Consider the following 19605-nt stretch of genomic DNA (forward strand, 5'->3'; position numbering starts at 1 on the left):
TGTAACTAACTATTTCAATGCCAGGCATTGTGAAATAACGTTGGGTTCAACTTCATTCTCTTAAGTAGATTCCTGCCCTTTTGTGGCCACTGTTGACCAGTAGAGGGTTGAATGACATTTCTAGAACCAAAGTGAGTTATTGCATAGCTACAAGGACTGCTGAGAGGGAAAAGAGAGTTTCCAAAGCTAAGGATCTGAGGCACAGTTCACCAACACATTTCACCAACCTATCTGCCAAGTTACCATTCTTGATACTCTTCTTTCAAGACAATGGACTGGAAACTGAAAACAGTGCAAACTATTCTCAGTATTCTAGCCTTCTACATTACATTTGCAGTCGGTAAGTACAACTCATCTCTATTGCAGAAGCTTCTTCCTAATACTATTAAATTAATATACTAACCTTCCTCTAAGCATATTTATTATAGCATATGCCATGTCACTGTAGATGTAAAGAAGATTTTCTTTTGTGCAAATGGTGCATTTGTTGTTGTTGTTGGTATTGTTCTCCAGGTTCTTTATGGACATTTCTCCTCTGAACCTGCAGGGGAAGATGAGGAGCCCAGATCAGAATGTGCTGACTTCAACAACACGACCTGGCTGGAGTACCATCAGCAGGGCAGCAAGCTACAGGTGCAGTACCTGCTCTTGACACGCAAGAATACAGACTGTGCCAGCCTCTTCAGTCAGGACTTCCTCAGCAACAACACCTACTTCAACTCCTCCCAACCCACCAAGATAATTGTCCATGGATACAGGTAAGGAATAAGGGAGGGAGGTCAAAAACTTGGCAAGGTATATCTATATTCTACACATAAAACGTATAAGTTATCTCTCCCTCCCTCCCAACCTCCACCTCCCCTTTCCTCCCTCCCTCCCAGGGCTCTGGGCAGTAAGCCATCCTGGGTGAAGCAGCTGGCCCAGGCTCTGCTGCGGGTGCAGGATGCCAACGTGGTGGTGGTGGACTGGGTCTATGGGGCCTCACTCGCCTACAACATGGTGGTGGAGAACTACAAGGAGGTGGCCATCCAGATCTCTGTCCTCATCAACCAGCTCCAGGTCAGGGCTTCCTCATTTGTTTATGTTTACACTGACAGCAAATTAAGTTAAAAGTAATGAAAATAAAGGAGGTCTGATGTCTGTCCCACAGAACCATGGATGCAAACTGGAGTCATTTCACTTCATTGGGGTTAGTCTTGGGGCACATGTGTCTGGATTCGTGGGGACCCTGTTCAAGGGCAAGATAGGAAGAATTACAGGTGAGCTCCATCTGTGTCTGACCCATTAACAGTTCCACAAGGCACCTTCTGTCTGCAGAACAGGGCTCAACAGGGCCAGACAGAGACTGGTCACCACAAAGCAGGCCAGTCACTCACAGACCCTCTCATCTCTGCCAATCTGACTGAATTAGGCTTTCAAAGAGAGAGACAGCTCTGGAAAACAACAACAGCTGATATTGAAAGGCAGTGAGCTGAATTTGTGAAAGAGGGAGACATTACCCTTCTGAAGTCACACAACGACACAATAATACATATGATTGTCTGTCTGTACACTATCGCTGATGTTTTTGTCTCAGTAGAGGCCTTCAGCGCAGTGATATGAAGTAGTCTGAATGCTTTAGTGCAGTAGTTCACAGGCGCTCTGTGTGTGTATATTTGTGTTTGTCATCACTGTTGCTGATGCAGTACTCTATCTATCCCCCACTGACCTCTGTATCTCCTGCTGTAGGTCTGGACCCGGCTGGACCCATGTTTAAAAGAGCCGACACGTTTGACCGTCTTGACCCCTCAGATGCACTGTTTGTGGAGGCCATCCACACTGACTCCGACTGTGAGAGAATAGGCTACACACAAATAATCATTGTTATTGCAAAGAAATGTCTGCTACCATTCCATCTTTTCCTCTTAGGCCTGCTCTATTTCAAAAGTCTCACTGTTCACTGGAATGACAATATGACAATGTCCTGGTATCAGCCATTCGACATCAATTATCATCCTTTTCTCTCAGATTTGGGCATCTCCATCTCTGTCGGCCATGCAGACTTCTTTCTAAACGGCGGGATGGACCAAGCAGGTTGCTCGCGCTCCAGGTTTACGTCAAGTAAGTACGTGTTTTTGCCGCCAAAATGCTTCATTGGCAAAGAGGCCGAACCTAAGTGTGTATGAATTTCAAAAGAAACTTCAGACATGTCTTTCAACTTAAACTGTTGATGTTTTTTGATTATTCACTAACTAAACAGTAAGCACTATGTTTACTAGCCTATAGGCTATTTAGTGGTAAGCTTCTAGCTACCTGAGAATCTTCGTTTGTGATCAGTTCTTGTCTACTTTCCAGTGTATAGCTATGTGATATGTGACCACATGAGGGCGCTCCACGTCTACATAAGCGCACTGAATGGGACCTGCCCACTGACTGGCATCCCTTGTTCCAGCTATGAGGACTTCCTCAAGGGGCGCTGTTTAGGCTGCCCAGGCAGATGTCCACGAATAGGTAAGGGCATCATCAACATTAAACTATTTCCCCAGATATTATACCAACCTGCTGTCTGTGAGTACGTTGGTCATACAAATGTAAATATTATAAATAGCCACCTTTTACATGTAGCCTCGAGTAGACTATGCACAAACTATTTTGATCACGTGAAACGTGTTTACATGGGATATTTTGGTAATATTCAAACTTCCCAGCACACTTTCCATGTTTCCTTTAGTCAGGTTTCACTCAGTGAGAGATAGGGCAACTGTCTGACCTAGCTAGTGTCATGTCTGGTCTGGGCACACTGGTCTGGGCACACTGGTCTGGGCACACTGGTCTGGGCACACTGGCGCTGCTGATGCAGTGACAGACTGATACAGATAAAGCAGTAAATGTACTCTGGAGGCCTTTCATCTGTCATAACTGTGATAGGAATGGCTATTTTACATCTTACTCTCTCTGTCTTTTGTATGTGCATGTGTCCTTGTGTGTTTCAGGGTTATTGGAGAACAGTGGTTTAACAGTCTTTCCTCTTCCTCAACCAAAGAAGCTTTTTCTCCTGACAACCTCTGCACCTCCCTTCTGTGGTGAGTAGCCAACATTTACCTCTATGTAAAAACACAGACTGGCTGTCCATCAGACAATTGTTGGATGTTCATTATGCCCACTACTTTGACCCCACAGTTGAATGGTTAAATACAGCAATATCTCATGTGATGATGATCAAGTTACATCCCGTCCCCTCCTCCTCTTCCCTAGCTCATCACATCCTGGTGCAGCTGGAGGTGTTCCTCCTGGACAAGAGTGCTGAGGTGCAGGTGATCCTGAGGACTGGGGGACATCCTGAAACAGAGCAGAGACTCAGGCTGTAGGTACAACCACTAACCCTCACTGTTAGAGACAAAAGAAATGTATACACAGCATGATTCACAGCTGTTCACAGTATGATACGTAAACATGGATTATATTCTCAGTAATAGGCATGCTCTGTGTGTGTGTATGTGTATGTGTGTGTATGTGTGTGTGTGTGTGTGTGTGTGTGTGTGTGTGTGTGTGTGTGTGTGTGTGTGTGTTTCAGACAGACAGACGGCACCATGTACAGGAGGGTGATAGCCCACCCAGTGCCACTGTGTGAGATAGACTCCATCCAGCTGAAGAACACTGGAGCCCACTTCTACAGGCAGAGAGACATCCACGTTGTGTCTGTCTGCATATCAGAATTCCCCTCTGTCGGGTATAAGTCCTTTCATCTATTTAACACACATACTTTCACACACTTACCTACACCACACACAACATTCCTGTGCATGCATATGACACTGTAACTCATGTGTTTCTCTTTCAGAGAAGTGGAGCCATTGTGCGTGAAGAAGATAAACGTAAGGCGAGGATCTCCATGGAACCATGATTTCGTACAGCTGTGTGAGAATTACTGATGTAGTAAACACACACAGATCCTATGAACCAGCATGTTTCTTTCTCTCTAGCAACCTCCCAATAGTCTGAAACTGTGTCCTTTCCTCATCTCCTTTCCTTTATCATCAATGATGTGGAATGCTTTGATAGGTCTAAGCAGTAAGGAGGAAGCCTATCCTTATAGTTATCATTGGGAATGAAGGAAAGGAAATTAGAAGAGTTTTACTGGGACGAGCTCACGCAGAAACACACACATGCAGCTAATAGCTCCCATTGCAAACAGCTACACACAAACTTTGCCATCCTATAACCCTAGTCATATGTTACTGATGAACCACCTACAGCCAAACAGATTCCAGAACAGTTCCAAACTACTTCTTTACATTTCTTTAGTATATTCCAACAGCATTAGTATTGATGTACATAATCATTCCGACGCAGCTGAATGTTACTTTATTCAGAGCTTCTGTTGAAGCAAAACAATAAAAGGGTAACTCTGGAATGTGTGAATTTTGTCTGAACTCAAGGGCTTAACTCTCTGAGTTCTGATAAGCAGGGGTGAGCAACATATTCAGCAACAAATGTGCAACTGTGATAACTGATTTTGAGTGCCTTGTGATGATAAACTTGGAGACAATATTATTTCTGACAGAGGATGAAGGAGAGAGGAGACAGAAAAAAAATGACAGGAATGCATTTTCACCAAGAGCTTTATCAAGAAACATTGGCCCCATGAAAATATATGTATATGTAGTCCCATTTTTATTTACAAAAACACAACACTCTTGTTCTATGTTAATGACTTAATAAATGTACAATGTGTGAGACATCTCACATTCACATAAACAAATGCCTGTTAAATTTGGAATCGTGTTTTGGAAAATCTGAGTACGAAGATAAATCCCTTTCTAGCATGCTGTCTGTCAAACTTTATTCTCTCAGATTATGTCTGCACAAACAAACACGATTAATGTGCCCCTAGCTAGCCAACCCAACCTCGGTTGTTAAAAAATAAAATACACATGATTGCTTTAATGTTGAATCATAATCCTATCTAACACAATATCCACATCAAAAGGCTTTCCATCCAGATGAATGGGACACATGTGAGTGAAATAATAAAAAGAGGTATGTGACCTTAACTAATAAATTCAGATTTATAACATAATTCTGTCCAGTGTCCAGGGTTTCACTCTTTCCTATATTGTCACGCACAGATGACACCAGAGGAAGTGAGGTAAGGTAAGAGAGTGGGATTTGGTGTTGGGCAGGTCTGATTCCACCCAGGGCAGTGATGGTTGTGTTCCAGGTCATCTTTTTTGCAGTCGCACTGCTCATCTCAGAAGAATGCTAAATGATATTAGTGTGGTTCCTGAGATGTTAAACACTATGCCAGGTGTTGTGACATCTGATAATCTGCATAGCCTGACTGTAAAAATATTTCCTGGAACGTGTCCACTGTTTCCAATCCAGTTGAAACCATCACAGCATAGAGGTATCCGGTAGGGGCCAAGGGAGCTCTCCCTCTCTGGTATCGCAATGGTAGACTCCCAGTGGTTTCCTCTCCTGTGGAATCAACTGAGAACACCGGTCATTGACAACTGGTCAGTTTATCATGAACTGTCAAGAAACACAAGCTGAACTGTTACTACGGCAACATGGCAGGCAGTTCATATTCACCTTGTCCAAGTATAGAGAGTGTTTCATCTTCCCCTAAATGTTATGTACACTCCTTACAGCTCAAATACAGTATAGTGTCGGGTTGCAAGATGATCTCACAACAAAAGCTCCCATTGGTCGAATTACATTGGCATAGTCTTCACATTCCTGACACCCAACCTGGTTAACAGTGAGAGAGGAGGGATATATTGACCTGTGATGTGACACTTATCTGGTTTCCATCCAACCATTTAATGCGAAAGAATTACTTGACGCATGAAAAAAGTCACAACCGGGCTGATGGAAATAGGAAATGCCGATACAATTTTATAAATGTCGACAGAATTTGTTCGTTTGACATGGTGAGATCTTTTTGTGTAAGTAAAATTAATTATGCGAGAAATGGCTACAGATTAAATCAGTTATGTATTTCACAGCCAACTGGGCACAGACAACTAATGTGAATTCAACATGAAATCAACAAAAAATATCACCATGTCATTGAATTAAGGTTAAAAATTGGGTGAAAAAAATTATTGATGACTTTTTGCCAATCAGATCAGTTTTCCATGTTGATGTAATCTTTTTTTTTATGACGTGGAAACAATGTTGATTCAACCATGTTTTGCCCAGTGGGAGGGTGGTTAAAGTGCACGGTGATGAGCTTGCTGCTCCTTTCCAATAAATATCGAGGGTCTTATTCTGGTGACATAATGATCATGCTGAGCTGTCATTTGACAAAAAAAAGATCTCGCTATTATCCATAATAATCTCATCATGTAAGTAGCCTGCCCGCACTTCATCTGCGAGCTGCTGGATAGAGCACGTGTCAAGATCAGAGTGGGCATATTTGCTATATAACACAACAGTTTTTGTGACAAAACCATCAGCAGAGATAAAAATACAATAGAAACCCATTTCACTTGCATTTTTTTTTATTTAATATGCACAGCCTTTTATCCACAATAAGTTTGTTTGATGGAAATATCTCTGGTGGGAGAATTTAGGATATTGGCATGAAAATCTGTCACCAATTAGATGGAAACCTAGCTAATGATAGTGGAGTGATGGGCTGTTCTCTAAGCGAGTCTGGTCTCTGCTTTCAAAAGATCCAAATCCCTCTCCCCTCTTTCATACCTCACCCCTCTCGAAACCTCACCCCTCTGCTTGCCGTAGCCACTGGCTAACTGACCATAGACTGTACATGAAGGTCAGCAGCTATTACAATGACAGCAGAGCCAGAGCCCTCTACCCAGCAACTATCCTGGAATCCAACCCCCCTCTCCGCCCGAAACACGATCTGACCCGCGATTGGGTCAGGGAGGATTTTGGGATAGCTAGGGAGGGGGCAGTGGGTAGGCACGTGGATTAAGTGCATGGTACTGGATCTCTGGCTGCCAGGATATCCCAAAAGTTTCCAGCGGGCTCTAATCCTTGTCAGACAAAAACACACAGCTGACTGCCAGCATCACACCCCCACCCTGCTGTCTCCCCTTCCTGTTCCAAACTACAAACCTCCAACATACATACAGATGGTACCCCATCTGTCTGAACCAACATAAGCTATCAGGGTCACTGTGAGGTAAACGGCTTTGTAAACGGTTTCATAAATTGTAGCACAAAAGTATCTTTCCTTTGGCCTGAATCCAGGCAGAAAAGGGCAGTCTAACCTAGGTAAACGAACACTATCCAAACACACACACTCTCCACCCATCCTCAGCAGGACGTTAGCTACTAAGAGGGCAGGCCACACACTGGGAGAGGAGTGAGGGAGAAGCTGCAATATACACTCCCCTACATATTTATTTGCACAGTGAAGCTCAAACTTTAAATTTGGCTCTATATTCTAGCATTTTGGATTTGAGATCAAATGTTTTCTACAGTGCATTCGAAAAGTATTCAGATCCCTTGATGTCTTCCACATTTTGTAACGTTACAGCCTTATTCTAAAATTAATTACATTGTTTTTCGCCCCTCATCAATCTACACACAATACCCCATTATGACGACAAAAAAAAGATTGAATTTTTTTTGCAAATGTATTAATAATAAAAACTGAAATAATACATTTACATAAGTATTCAGACCCTTTACTCAGTACTTTGTTTAAACACCTTTGGCAGCAACTACCACCTCGAGTCTTCATGGGTATGATGCTACAAGCTTTGCACACCTGTATTTGGAGAGTTTCTCAAATTCTTCTCTGCAGATCCTCTCAAGCTCTGTCAGGTTGGATGGGGAGCGTCGGTGCACAGCTATTTTCAGGTCTCTCCAGAGATGTTCGATCGGGTTTAACTCGGGGCTCTGGCAGGGCCACTCAAGGACATTCAGAGACTCGCCACAGTCTGAGGTCCTGAGAGCTCTGGAGAAGGTTTTTAATTAAGGAGCTCTCTCTACTTTGCTCAGTTCATCTTTCCCTCAAACCTGAATATTCTCCCAGTCCTTGCCGGTGAAAAACATCCCCAGAGCATGATGCTGCCACCACTATGCTTCACTGTAGGGACGGTGCCAGGTTTCCTCCAGACGTAACGCTTAGCATTCAGGCCAAAAATAGTTAAATCTTGGTTTCATCAGACCAGAGAATCATATTTCTCATGGTCTGAGAGTCCTTTAGGTGCCTTTTGACAAACTCCAAGTGGGCTGTTATGTGCCTTTTACTGAGAAGTGGCTTCCGCCTGGCCACTCTACCATAAAGGCCCGATTGATGGAGTGCTGCAGAGATGGTTGTCCTTCTGGAAGTTTCTCCCATCTCCACAGAGGAGCTCTGTCAGAGTTACCATCAGGTTCTTGATCACCTCCCTGACCAAGATCCTTCTCCCCCGATTGCTCAGTTTGGCCGGGCGGCCAGCTCTAGGAAGATTCTTTGTGGTTGCAAACTTCTTCCATTTAAAAATGATGGAGGCCACTGTGTTCTTGGGGACCTTCAATGCTGTAGAAATGTTTTTGTGCCCTTCCCCAAATCTGTTCCACGACACAATCCTGTCTCAGGGCTCCATGGACAATTCCTTCGACCTAATGGGTTGAGTTTTGCTCTGACAACTGTGGGAATTATATAGACAGGTGTGTGGCTTTCCAAATCATGTCCAATCAATTTAACTTACCTCAGGTGGACTCCAAGTTGTAGAAACATAAAGGATGATCAATGGTGGCCTGCCAAGTGGCGCAACGGTCTAAGGCGTTACTACAGACCCGGGTTCGATACCGACCTGTGACGCAACCGGGAGAATGGAAACTGGCTCTAACCAGAATGGAAAGAGGAGTGGGAGGCCCCGGTGCACAACTGAGCAAGAGGACAAGTACATTAGAGTGTCTAGTTTGCTGCCTAGAAGGCCAGCATCCCGGAGTCGCCTCTTCACTGTTGACATTGAGACTGGTGTTTTGCGGGTACTATTTAATGAAGCTACCAGTTGAGGACTTGTGAGGTGTCTGTTTCTCAAACTAGACACTCTAATGTACTTGTCCACTTGCTCAGTTGTGCACCTGGGCCTCCCACTCCTCTTTCTATTCTGGTTAGGGCCAGTTTGCGCTGTTCTGTGAAGGGAGGAGTACATAGCATGGTACGAGATATTCAGTTTCTTAGCAACTTCTCGCATAGAATAGCTTTAATTTTGAGCCTGTAATCAAATCCACAAATGCTGACATGCTGACCAGACCGGACACGTCGCGTGAGCGAGCACCGCAAAATAAATGTAGAAATCCATATTATTCAATTATTGCACCCACACTGCTTGCGGACGAACATATACGTTGCCAAGGGATAAAATAGAGCTCATTCCTATTTCTGACGCTGATCGCGCTGCAAGTCCTACCTCTCCCATCTCCTCATTGGTTTATAGAAGCAGGTACCTGTGTGCCATCTCCTCATTGGTTATACCCACGTGAGTGATTGAAAGACTAACTGTTTTGCCGGTAGTCGTGGTAATACAATGAAAGTTTAGATGCGATCACCATATAAATTAAACAATGAAAAGGCCTGGAAGTACGAGAGATGACTAGAAATGATTCGGTTGGCCGTTTTATTTGTAGATTAATGGTCGGAGTAGAGGTCCTTGTGCATTTCAGGTAAAATAACAACTCAATGTTTATATCCCGGGACAAATTAGCTACCAACAGCAAGTTAGCTAAATAGGACAAATTAACGTTAACTAGCAAGTGCAAGCGAACTAGCTAAATTGCCATAGATGTTTAATACTTTTCGACCTGTCCCCAAATTAATGTCATTGGTTCAGAGTTTGTTTTGATATTTTAACCTGCGTTTCATGATGGCGTTTGGTGGGGGGGGGGGACAAAATAAATGTATGCACGATGGCGCACGCACGCAGCTGGTTTGGGTTCTGTGTGATGCTCCAGATACTCAACTAGTCTATAGAAGGCCAGTTTTATTGCTTCTTTAATCAGATCAACAGTTTTCAGCTGTGCTAACATATTTGCAAAAGGGCTTTCTAATGATCAATTAGCCATTTAAAATGATAAACTTGGATTAGCTAACACAACGTGCCATTGGAACACAGGAGTGATGGTTGCTGATAATGGACCTCTGTACACCTATGTAGATATTCCATTCAAAATCACCCATTTTCAGCTACAATAGTCATTTATAACATTACCAATGCCTACACTGTATTTCTGATCAATTTGATGTTATTTTAAATGGACAAAAAAATTGCTTTTCTTTCAAAAACAAGGGCATTTCTAAGTGAACGGTAGTGTATGTAAATAAGGTATTTCTGTTTTGTTTTTTATATATATACATTTGCAGACATTTCTAAAAACCTGTTTTCACTTTGTCATTCATTATGGGGTATTGTGTGTAGATTGATGAGGAAAAACAATTATTTTATCAATTTTATAATAAGCCTGTAATGTAATAAAATGTGGAAAAAGTCAATTGGTATGAATAGTTTCATAATGCACTGTATGAGGAGACAGTACAGAATGTCACCATTTATTGGAGGGTATTTTCATATGTATCTGTTTTACCGTTTAGAAATTACAGCACTTTATGAATCTGTCCCCCCCTGCACACCCCTTTGCTATAACGCTCCAAATTGAGCTCAGGTGCATGAAATTTCCTTTGATCATCCTTCAGATATCGCTATGACTTGAGTGGAGGCCACATGTGGCCAATTCAATTGTTTGGATTTAGAAAGAAACACACCTGTCTATATAAGGTCCCACAGTTGATAGTGCATGTCAGAACAGAAACTATACCATGAAGTACAATGTCTGTACCTCTCCGAGATAGAATTGTGATGAGGTGTAAATCTGGGGAAGAATATAAAACAATTTCTAGAGTCCTGAAAGGTTCCAAGAGCCCAGTGGTCTCCTTCATTGGGAAATTTAACAACATAAAAATGAACTATCCAGACTCTGGTTTGAGTTGGCCATACGACCAAACTGAGCATCTAGGCAAGAAGTACCTTGCTCCTTGGATGAGATGGGAGAATCTGCCAGAAGGACAACAGTCTCTACATCAATCTGGGCTTTACAGGAGTGGACAGACAGAAGCCACTCCTTAGAAAAAGGCATGTGAAAGACTCGGAGCATAAGGCAAAAGTTTCTGTGGTCTGATGAGACAACTGAAATATTTGGCCTAAATGCAAAGCGCTATGTTTGGAGAAAACCAAGCACAGTTAATCACCTGTCTAACACCATCCCTACCGTGAAGCATGGTGGTGGCAGCATCATGCGATGGGGATGATTTTCAGCAGCAGGAACTGGGACACTGGTAAGGATAGAGCAATGAATGGAGGCAAATATAGGCAAATCCTTGATGAGAACCTGCTTCAGAATGCAAATAACAGACTGGGGCATGGATTTACCTTCCAACAGGACAAGGACCCCAAGTTTACAGCCCACGCAATGCTGGAATGGCTTCAGAACAAGAATGTGAAAGTCCTTGAGTGGCCCAGCCAAAGCTCAGACTTAAATCCCATTGAAAATCTATGGACTCAAACTCAAAGCTGTAATCGCCGCCAAAGGTGCTTCTACAAAGTATTGACTCAGGGGTGTGAATGCATATGTAAATAAGATATTTCTGTCATTAATTTTCAATATATTTGTAAACATTTCTTAAAACATGTTTTCACTTTGTCATTATGAGGCATTGTGTATAGATTTGTAAGGGGAAAAAATCTAACCCATGTTGAATTCAGGCTGTAACAAAATGTGTAACAAATCAAGGGGTATGAATACTTTCTGAATGACCTATTTGCCACTAACTTTCTCACAATTCATTTATGATTATCCGTAATCATGGTAGCATCCACATTAATGTAGAGGTGTTCAGAAACATATTATATTCTTATTTACACTAAAAGTGACTCAAATTACAACATTATTTACCATTAATTTCTATTGGGCACAACATAATCCAAAAACACAATCAAAACAAATTGCAAATGCAGCCAACATGTTTGTAGGGTCATGAGCTTGATGTAGTCATTGTGTGCTAGGAATATGAGACCAAATTTAATACACTATAAGTGGATTTGTCCAAATACGTATGACACCTTCAAATGGGGGGACTAGAAACATAAAGTACTTTCATTTCTAAACGGTAAAACAGATATGTATGAAAATAGCCCCAAATAAAAGGTGGCATTCTGTACTGTCACCTCATAAAACATTTGATCTCAAATCCAAAATGCTGGAGTATTGAGCCAAATTAAAAGTTTGCGCTTCACTGTCCAAATAATTACGTAGGGGAGTGTACATGTAAAGAATTAGAACAGCTAAAGTTTTGGGGGTGGAGAGTTTGAGGCTTCAGATCTACATTGAGATGGAGTGAAGGTAAACTTTAGAAACAAGAGAGAGGCCTTTGGGGTTGGGTGGGTACTCAAGAGGCAAGGTGTCCCAGTTCTGCCAACTCTTTGATAAATCCAATGTTCTTCCTCTCAGGCTCATTAATTTTTACCAAAAAAATGTATCGATTTTACTAACTCACTCCATAAACTTTCATATAATTTTAGAAGGTGAAAGAGCAAGCAGTGCATAGCCTCTGTATAAGATAGATTGAATATTTAAGATAACAAACAGAAAATCATTGCAAAATTGAAATTAGGTTCTTTACCACATGGCATGGCCAGTTCAAAGCTGGATTAGTGAGTGGACACAGCAAGTAAAACACACACGCAACCCCTGCCCAGCCCACCCTCTCACTGCACACAGGTGTACTTACATGTATCTTAAGTGGTGGCCCAGTGTGTTAGCTCCAGCAACCTGCCATCTACCTCAAATAATCCCTCTCACTCCCATAATCCATTAAGGACCCGGTCATATCCGCAAAGTCTTCTAGGACCAGGCTGGTAGAGTCCTCACCAGATGGCATCTCCATGTCTGAGGGCTGGCGCTGGGATGGTTGGCAGGGGGTTGGCCGAGATGGGTTGGGGGTCTTCTCTCGGATCTGCAGCCGGGGGGTCGGGGGTGTTGGAGGCTCTGACCTCTGGTAGACTGGAACCGGGTCCACATCTACCACTGCTGCTTCCTGCTGTTCCACTGGGGCTACCTGGTCCCTGGCACTCCCACTACCACTGCCGCTATAGACCTCCCCCTCGCTGCCCAGGGAGGAGGGGGCCAGGACGTGGTAGAGGCTGGGCAAGCGGATGTCGAGGCGCACGCCGCTCTTTGCGAAGAGCTTGTCGTTGAGTGAGTAGAGCTTGTCGGCGATGTCGCTGCCCAGCATGACGGAGAAGAGGCGGGCAATGTAGCGCTCCTTGGACAGAAGCATGTAAAGGCGGCACCGGCGCCATGAGATGTAGCGGCAGTCCGTCTCCGCTGTCAGGGTCACCTGAGGTTCAGGGTGATAGATGGTCAGGGGTGAGAGTGAAGGGAAAGGCTGAATGTTCATAAATCAATTAATGACTGGATGAATGAATAGCCAGCAATTGTCCAGTACCTGAAAGTTCCCCTCTTCGTTGGGTCGGAGAGACTCCCACTCAGGAGAGTCCAGGAACTTGTGGGGGAAGATGTAATGGAGGAATTGTCCATCCAGAGACACACGGATCCTACCAAGGAGAGCAGGAAAGGACAAGATTAGTAAGAGAGACGGAGAAGGGAGAAAGCATGGATAGGTGATGATTAGAGAAGTGAGAGAGGGAGAAGATGCACATAACTAGACTTGATCCAAAACCTTGAAACAAGTTAACATGAATATCTCTGTCCTTAACCTCAAAACTCAAGGGAAGTGAACCAAGAGAGAAAAACATCTATTCTTGGTTTCAAGTCCCAGACATTCCCTCAGTGCTCTTTCAGGTATGACTTCCTGTTTATGGCATTCATTTGAAGTCAGTGAAACCTGGAATTGTTAGTCATAAAAATGGCATAAACAGACGTCATCTTATAACAACAAATGTTATTAGCGAACAATAGTTAGCTATCCCGGTGTATGAACATTTCATTTTAGAGGTTGTATAGGAGTTAGTTTACTGTGTTGGTACACAACCTCAGGAGAGCACCAAATATAAAGCTATCACAACAACGTAGCAGCAGCCACCAGACGTGGGTGAAATACATCATACTGTTTAAATGACTTGAACAGCGCTTCATTTAATTTGCCTGCTACAATGGAACCAATGGTTTAGTCCCAAATGAGCTAAATCAGGTACACCTCAAATACTTGAAAGTAAAGTATTTGACCAAGCTCTGGCACCCTGCCACTAAGGGGAGCAAGTACACTACAGTGAGTCAGTGACACAAATACTCTGTATTTTACAAATGTCTGGGGCTAGGATAAAATAACCACACCTTCCCAAACCCAACATTCACACATTAAATTCAATCTTAGCCAACAAGCAACGGAGTCACTCCTTAGGACACATGACCTCTTGAAAGTGTTCCATGTTTAATTATATCGTTGGTAAGTAATATCCCTCTCTCAGGTTTCCATGAGCCCGAGTTTGGGTCATTGTTGTTGTTTGACAGACAGATCAAGAGGTAAAGCACTATGCGGGGAATAGAACACTAACCACACTCAGAACATTAACTAGGAACACTCACAACAACATGACAATCTGACATCAGCAATTTAACTCAACTACAATTTACTGTTACTCCAGCAACTTAACTAAAACAAGACTCCAGTCTTTTCCCATATCTACAGTAGCATACCACCAAGAATGAACACTGGAATTGGGACTTCCACTGGAATGTACACCTTTCCCTCACTCACCTCCCAGACAGCAGAAAGGAGAGCTGGTCGATGGGCGTCTTGCCCTCCACCGCATACGTCTCCTCTACCCCTAGTGCCAGCACTTTGTTCTCACAGGCCCCCACAATATCTTTGAACACTTGTACGGGAACGTCCAAGGGCTGGTAGATGGCTGAGTAGAGGGCCAACAGCTCCTCGCTGGCCAGGCCATCCTGTTGCAGCCTGTATACAAGGTGGCAGATCTGGAGCACACAGGCCACCAGCAGTAGCAAGTTCCAGGTGAACACATCCACCCCACACATGGTCATCCAGCCCCACAGGGCAAGGCAGGTGAAGGCAATCGTCAGGAAGCCAAATATGAACAGGCAGCCATAAGCGCCGCTGCCTCCCATGTACCCAAGGAACAAGACGGTGTTGCCCAGGTGGTAGAAGGCCCCCTCAGTGTTGTTGGTCCAGCCATCGCATGGTGGATGGCCGTAGAGAACCGCCTCCAACAGGGTGGAGTTGTCTGCACACATGGTAAGGGACGCTGTTATTCCAAACCAAACATCTAGTTGTTTAATAAGTTTAAAAAATGTGTTATATTCCAAAGTTCACAAAAGATACCAGAGGTCAAAGCTGGTAGAAAAAGGTTGTCCTCCGCTAAATCTTGAAGTTTTTGTTGCTTTATCAGTGAGACTGAACAATTATCACTGGAGTTGGTCTATTTCTCAAAAGTTCAGTCAAAACTGAGAAAACGTTGAAAAAAAATTGTTCCCTTTTCCCTTACATACAGCTGGAGTACACGATGTGTCTTTATTCGGTTATTACACCATAAACACAATTGGAATGGATTTCTCACATTGTGCGTCTCTCCCTCCCTCTCGTTCCTTCAATGATTTGTCTGTCTATAGATTTTCTATTTCTCCTCACCCATTTGTTTGCTCTGCTCTGGAGTGCTCACAGTTGGCAGCAGAGAGAGAGAGAGAGAGAGAGGAGAGACCCCTAGAAAGATAACCATGTTTGGAATTGAAACCCAAGGAGTACAGCCACAGACAGAAAGCAGACCAGCTACTTAACATAACACTGCTGGAGAGAGGGAGGAGTGACAGAGTTTATTAGTCACATGTGCAGAGCAGCAGATGTAATTGCAGGGTACAGTGAACATTTTATGCTCCGGACTCTCCTGGGTGCATATAGAGCGGCTCTGGTCATGCCTCCAGGTAAGTCACACCAAGAAGAACTCTCCCGTCGGCCAGACCTAAACAATGTTTTCACCAGAATCACTATTTCCCCCTAAACCTCACTGGGCTAGAGAGGGGCTCTGTTGGGTGCATATTTAGAGATTCTGAAATAGGTAGAATTACAGAGTAGATCAGGTTTACACAATGAACCCCCTTCCCCCATAGTTGACAACCATGCCCAGTCAGAGGACTAGTCCAAGTGTCACTGGAATAGGGGTCGGGTGAAGTGAGTGGCTTTGATCATACCCCTTGGGATATCGAGACACAAAAAGTTGTCAGACTAGAACGGGCCTTCACACCACATAAGATGCATCCATTTGCTCTAACCTCTGCTGTTAAAAAAATAATAAATTAAAAGGTAAAGAATATTCCAGAGTGGACTTTTCCTTTATTTAAATATATGGCTTTTGGAATCCAGCACCCCAATACTTTCTGCCACAAACATTTGAGCACACCAATTCCTTTTAAGAATTCAGATGTGCCACGTTTTGGCTGGAGCAGAAGTTATTATAAGCCAAACTGCATACCAGAGCAGTTGTCACCAGAACATCAAAGGACCGTCATACCAGGACGTTTTTGCAGGGTGACAGGAAGTATAGCCGGCCTTTTTGTAGTTATGTATAATCTATAGTTATGTCTATGGTTTAGCATAAAATTAAGATAATATTGCATCCCTAACACTTCCTACCTGTACAATTAATTAAATTGCTTTTCATCCTGCCGTATAAAATCAAGTACTCGAGTCAAATTGCATAGGATATTTATGTCACTCAAATCAGCAGAACAACATTCACATAATTCTGAAATTCAGAGCATTAAAAAAAACATGTCACTCAGTGGAACATATCTTCCATCATGACCATCTGTGCAGCGATCACATCTTCCTTTCATGTTGAGGTATAAATAAAAACACGAGGAATATCCCAGGTCCCTTTAAGACGGCCAGCCAGCAACAACACTGCAAGAGGAGAACATTAGTGTCAACTTCAGAAATAAAATGAATACTGATCAGAATATTGAAAAATGGTAATATACACACACACGCCTGTCCCCAACCCCGTTGCAAGCATCATTTATATAATTTACATTTAAGTAATTTAGCAGACGCTAAGAGCATCATACAGTAGTGAGTGCATACATTCACACTTTTCCCCCTTCCATATTGGTCCTTGTGGGAATCGAACCCACAACCCTGGCGTTGCAAGCACCATGCTCCAACAACTGAGCTTCACGGGACCTCCTTCAAGTCAATCCCAGAGAAACAAGTCCTGCACCAACACCAAAAGTTCTTTGCTGCCATCCATAAATAATAAACACAACAGCAGTTGTTCACATCAGCAGTTTGATCAACTTTAGCAGAAAAGACAAAGGGTAACATGACCCTACAGAGGACAGTGAAAACCATGCAAAAGACAGGTCTGCAGTCGTTGAGTCACTGCAAAGCTGAACTGCAGAATACAAGTAAAACCACTGGAGGATCCATGATAAACCAGACAAGCAAATTCAATACATACCTCCCTCTAGTGCCACACCCACTCCTATTGCAATGAGCTGCATCTAGGACATAATGTTCTTTTCACAACACAAGAGGCTAAATTAATGAAAGTTCTGCTCCAGGGCATGACACTTACCAATGACTCATTATATAAAGTTATATTAAATCTTGAATCCAAGCGCCCTCATACAATCCTTATGTGCCTCGATGAGATCTGTGCAACTTTCTTCGCCCTTCTCAATGATGCTGAAACATAGGAAATGGTCATCAGCAACTGCATCCTCCAAAAACAAAGAGCCCACGAAATACGTTCACTTTACAAGAATGCAATTCAAGTTCAAAGAAATTGTAAACATACCACGCATCCCTAACTTTCTTCGTCTCTGGGCACGCACAACAGGGTTTCATTGGTTTCTTCTCCGTGCCCTCAATTGCAACGGGCTCGACGCTGGCAGCAGATATGGTGGACATTTTTCTGTCTGTAACAAAGTGAAAATTGGGGACAATAAACGGGGAAACAACGTAGCGAATCTCTTTGCACGAGGGGATACTGATACATGCATTAACATTCCTAAATATATTATAGTAGCTGCCAATTTGATGGCAACATTGTAGCTAGCTATTAACTCAATACTAACACTTTCCTATAGTAGCTATCAGTTTGTGTTAGATTAACTAGCTAGCTATAATATCACGTTGAAGTTAAAATTCCAAAATCATAGCCAACTAAGTTAGCTCTTTGCTAGGAAACCCCAAACCATCCAACCTGTGAAAGAATGGGCTCTGGCTTATAAAACACACGTCCGGGATGCTAGCTATAGCCGACCAGCTAACAACTACTGTTAGCTAGATGTTGGAAAAATATCACTCGTACTGAAAACTCTTACAGTTCTCCCACAACGTTTATTAACGAACAGTACACTAGTGGAAATAATACTTTATGTAACATACTTAACTAGCCGGTAAGCCCTCTTGCACAGCGACTCCGATTCACGTATGTCCTACTCTGTCCTTCCTTATACAACATGGTTGAACCAGGCATGTCTTTAAATGGCTGCGCTAAGTTTCTGGGACATGCAGTTTTAATTTCCGAGCTGCAACAAAATTGAATTGACAAGTGTAGGCCATTCTACACTTACCATGTATAAATATCCCAAATGGAATTCCATTACGTGGTGTTGACGTTTTCTCGTGCACAAATATTGTGGAATGGTTTAGATTTAATTTTCCAATGAGGAATTTTAATTTAATTTAGGCCTATGGTAACAGTATGGTAACAGGGAAATGGTTCCAATCATTTATACACCATTCATTTTTCCCATTGGCGATTTTAGAAGTACTTAAAATAAGGTCTGTGTTTTGTGTAGGCTTACCATGGCGTGACGTTCTGATAACCATGTAAATCTCTCCCAGACAAGGTAACTTTTATCAATATATTCAGCTTCTAATTACTCTCATATTTGAAAATGATACTTGGCATTGAAGTAGACATGAAAGACGACAAATCCCTGCAAGCTCCTGCATGTCATCTCTTGCCGAGACCTTTGCTAAACAGGTATTGTGTCAATTTAAAACTGTCATAAGACAGTTAACAGAATTGTCAAAGACATTTTGCCAATTTATTAATTATTACTTTTAGCTAGCATTAGATTGTTAATCCAGAGATACTAACCTTTGCGTCACTTCAGCAGTCTCGTCCAGATCACCATGGTATTTGGAGTTCTTTATGATAGCCACATTAGCAGCTAAATAGCATAATTATTGGGGGGGGGGTAAATACAGCCGAATATATTGATTAAAGTCACCTCGTCCTAGAGAGATTTACACGATTATCAAAACGTCACAGCAGGGTAAGCCTACACAAAACACAGCCCTTATTTGAAGTGTTTCTAAAATCCCCTTTGGGAAAAATGAAAGCTGGAAAAACTATTCGAACCATTTCCCTGTTTGACTGGTAGGTATTATGACCCTATTATAAACTGGGTGGTTTGAGCCCTGAGTCCTGATTGGCTGACAGACGTGTTATATCAGACGGGTATGACAAAACATGACAAAACATATCATACTACGGGTATGACAAATAATATGATCTACAAATAAAAATGAGTAGTTATTTACGGTGCATGGTGATTCGTAGATCAGTCAGTTGGCAGTTGCCTGCACTATCGGCTGCAATGTCGAACAAGCCG

The 19605-nt window shown here is 42.7% G+C and overlaps 3 protein-coding genes across 4 annotated transcripts; 1 reads left to right on the forward strand and 2 right to left on the reverse strand.

Annotated features, from left to right (window-relative positions):
* The first annotated feature begins 57 nt into the window (after positions 1-57).
* pla1a (phospholipase A1 member A) lies at positions 58-4806 on the forward strand. The gene is made up of 11 exons (XM_064944248.1): positions 58-340; positions 548-758; positions 882-1059; positions 1151-1259; positions 1729-1830; positions 2008-2100; positions 2335-2490; positions 2973-3062; positions 3235-3343; positions 3554-3709; positions 3821-4806. The coding sequence occupies exons 1-11, from the start codon at positions 271-273 to the stop codon at positions 3909-3911; spliced, it is 1365 nt and encodes a 454-aa protein (XP_064800320.1). The 5' UTR covers positions 58-270; the 3' UTR covers positions 3912-4806.
* LOC135519167 (popeye domain-containing 2-like) lies at positions 4633-16586 on the reverse strand. The gene is made up of 4 exons (XM_064944249.1): positions 14720-16586; positions 13448-13556; positions 12731-13339; positions 4633-5469 (listed from the first exon to the last, which is right to left on the reverse strand). Exons 1-3 carry the CDS (start codon positions 15214-15216, stop codon positions 12779-12781), a joined length of 1167 nt encoding a protein of 388 aa, XP_064800321.1. The 5' UTR covers positions 15217-16586; the 3' UTR covers positions 4633-5469; positions 12731-12778.
* A 78-nt stretch (positions 16587-16664) lies between these two features.
* Positions 16665-19156, reverse strand: LOC135519169 (cytochrome c oxidase copper chaperone). Of its 2 annotated transcripts, none has more exons than XM_064944252.1 (4): positions 19089-19156; positions 17775-17895; positions 17553-17662; positions 16665-16879 (listed from the first exon to the last, which is right to left on the reverse strand). In XM_064944252.1, exons 2-3 carry the CDS (start codon positions 17885-17887, stop codon positions 17578-17580), a joined length of 198 nt encoding a protein of 65 aa, XP_064800324.1. In that variant the 5' UTR covers positions 17888-17895; positions 19089-19156; the 3' UTR covers positions 16665-16879; positions 17553-17577. The 2 variants fall into 2 exon arrangements, with proteins under 2 accessions (XP_064800324.1, XP_064800323.1); XM_064944251.1 differs by lacking the exon at positions 19089-19156 and adding an exon at positions 18368-18468.
* Between the last annotated feature and the right edge of the window lie 449 nt (positions 19157-19605).

The sequence above is a fragment of the Oncorhynchus masou genome, chromosome 29 (genome assembly GCF_036934945.1).
Source record: "Oncorhynchus masou masou isolate Uvic2021 chromosome 29, UVic_Omas_1.1, whole genome shotgun sequence".
NCBI lineage: Eukaryota > Metazoa > Chordata > Actinopteri > Salmoniformes > Salmonidae > Oncorhynchus > Oncorhynchus masou.

Coding starts and splice junctions, on each gene's coding strand:
- pla1a (XM_064944248.1), top strand. CDS start 271: ATGGACTGGAAACTGAAAACAGTGCAAACTATTCTCAGTATTCTAGCC. Junction 2,491..2,972: donor AGGCAGATGTCCACGAATAG/GTAAGGGCATCA, acceptor TGTGTGTTTCAG/GGTTATTGGAGAACAGTGGT. Junction 3,063..3,234: donor CTCTGCACCTCCCTTCTGTG/GTGAGTAGCCAA, acceptor CCTCTTCCCTAG/CTCATCACATCCTGGTGCAG.
- LOC135519167 (XM_064944249.1), bottom strand. CDS start 15,216: ATGTGTGCAGACAACTCCACCCTGTTGGAGGCGGTTCTCTACGGCCAT. Junction 13,557..14,719: donor TCCTTTCTGCTGTCTGGGAG/GTGAGTGAGGGA, acceptor TCTCCTTGGTAG/GATCCGTGTGTCTCTGGATG. Junction 13,340..13,447: donor ACGAAGAGGGGAACTTTCAG/GTACTGGACAAT, acceptor CCTGAACCTCAG/GTGACCCTGACAGCGGAGAC.
- LOC135519169 (XM_064944252.1), bottom strand. CDS start 17,887: ATGTCCACCATATCTGCTGCCAGCGTCGAGCCCGTTGCAATTGAGGGC. Junction 17,663..17,774: donor AAGAAAGTTAGGGATGCGTG/GTATGTTTACAA, acceptor CCTATGTTTCAG/CATCATTGAGAAGGGCGAAG.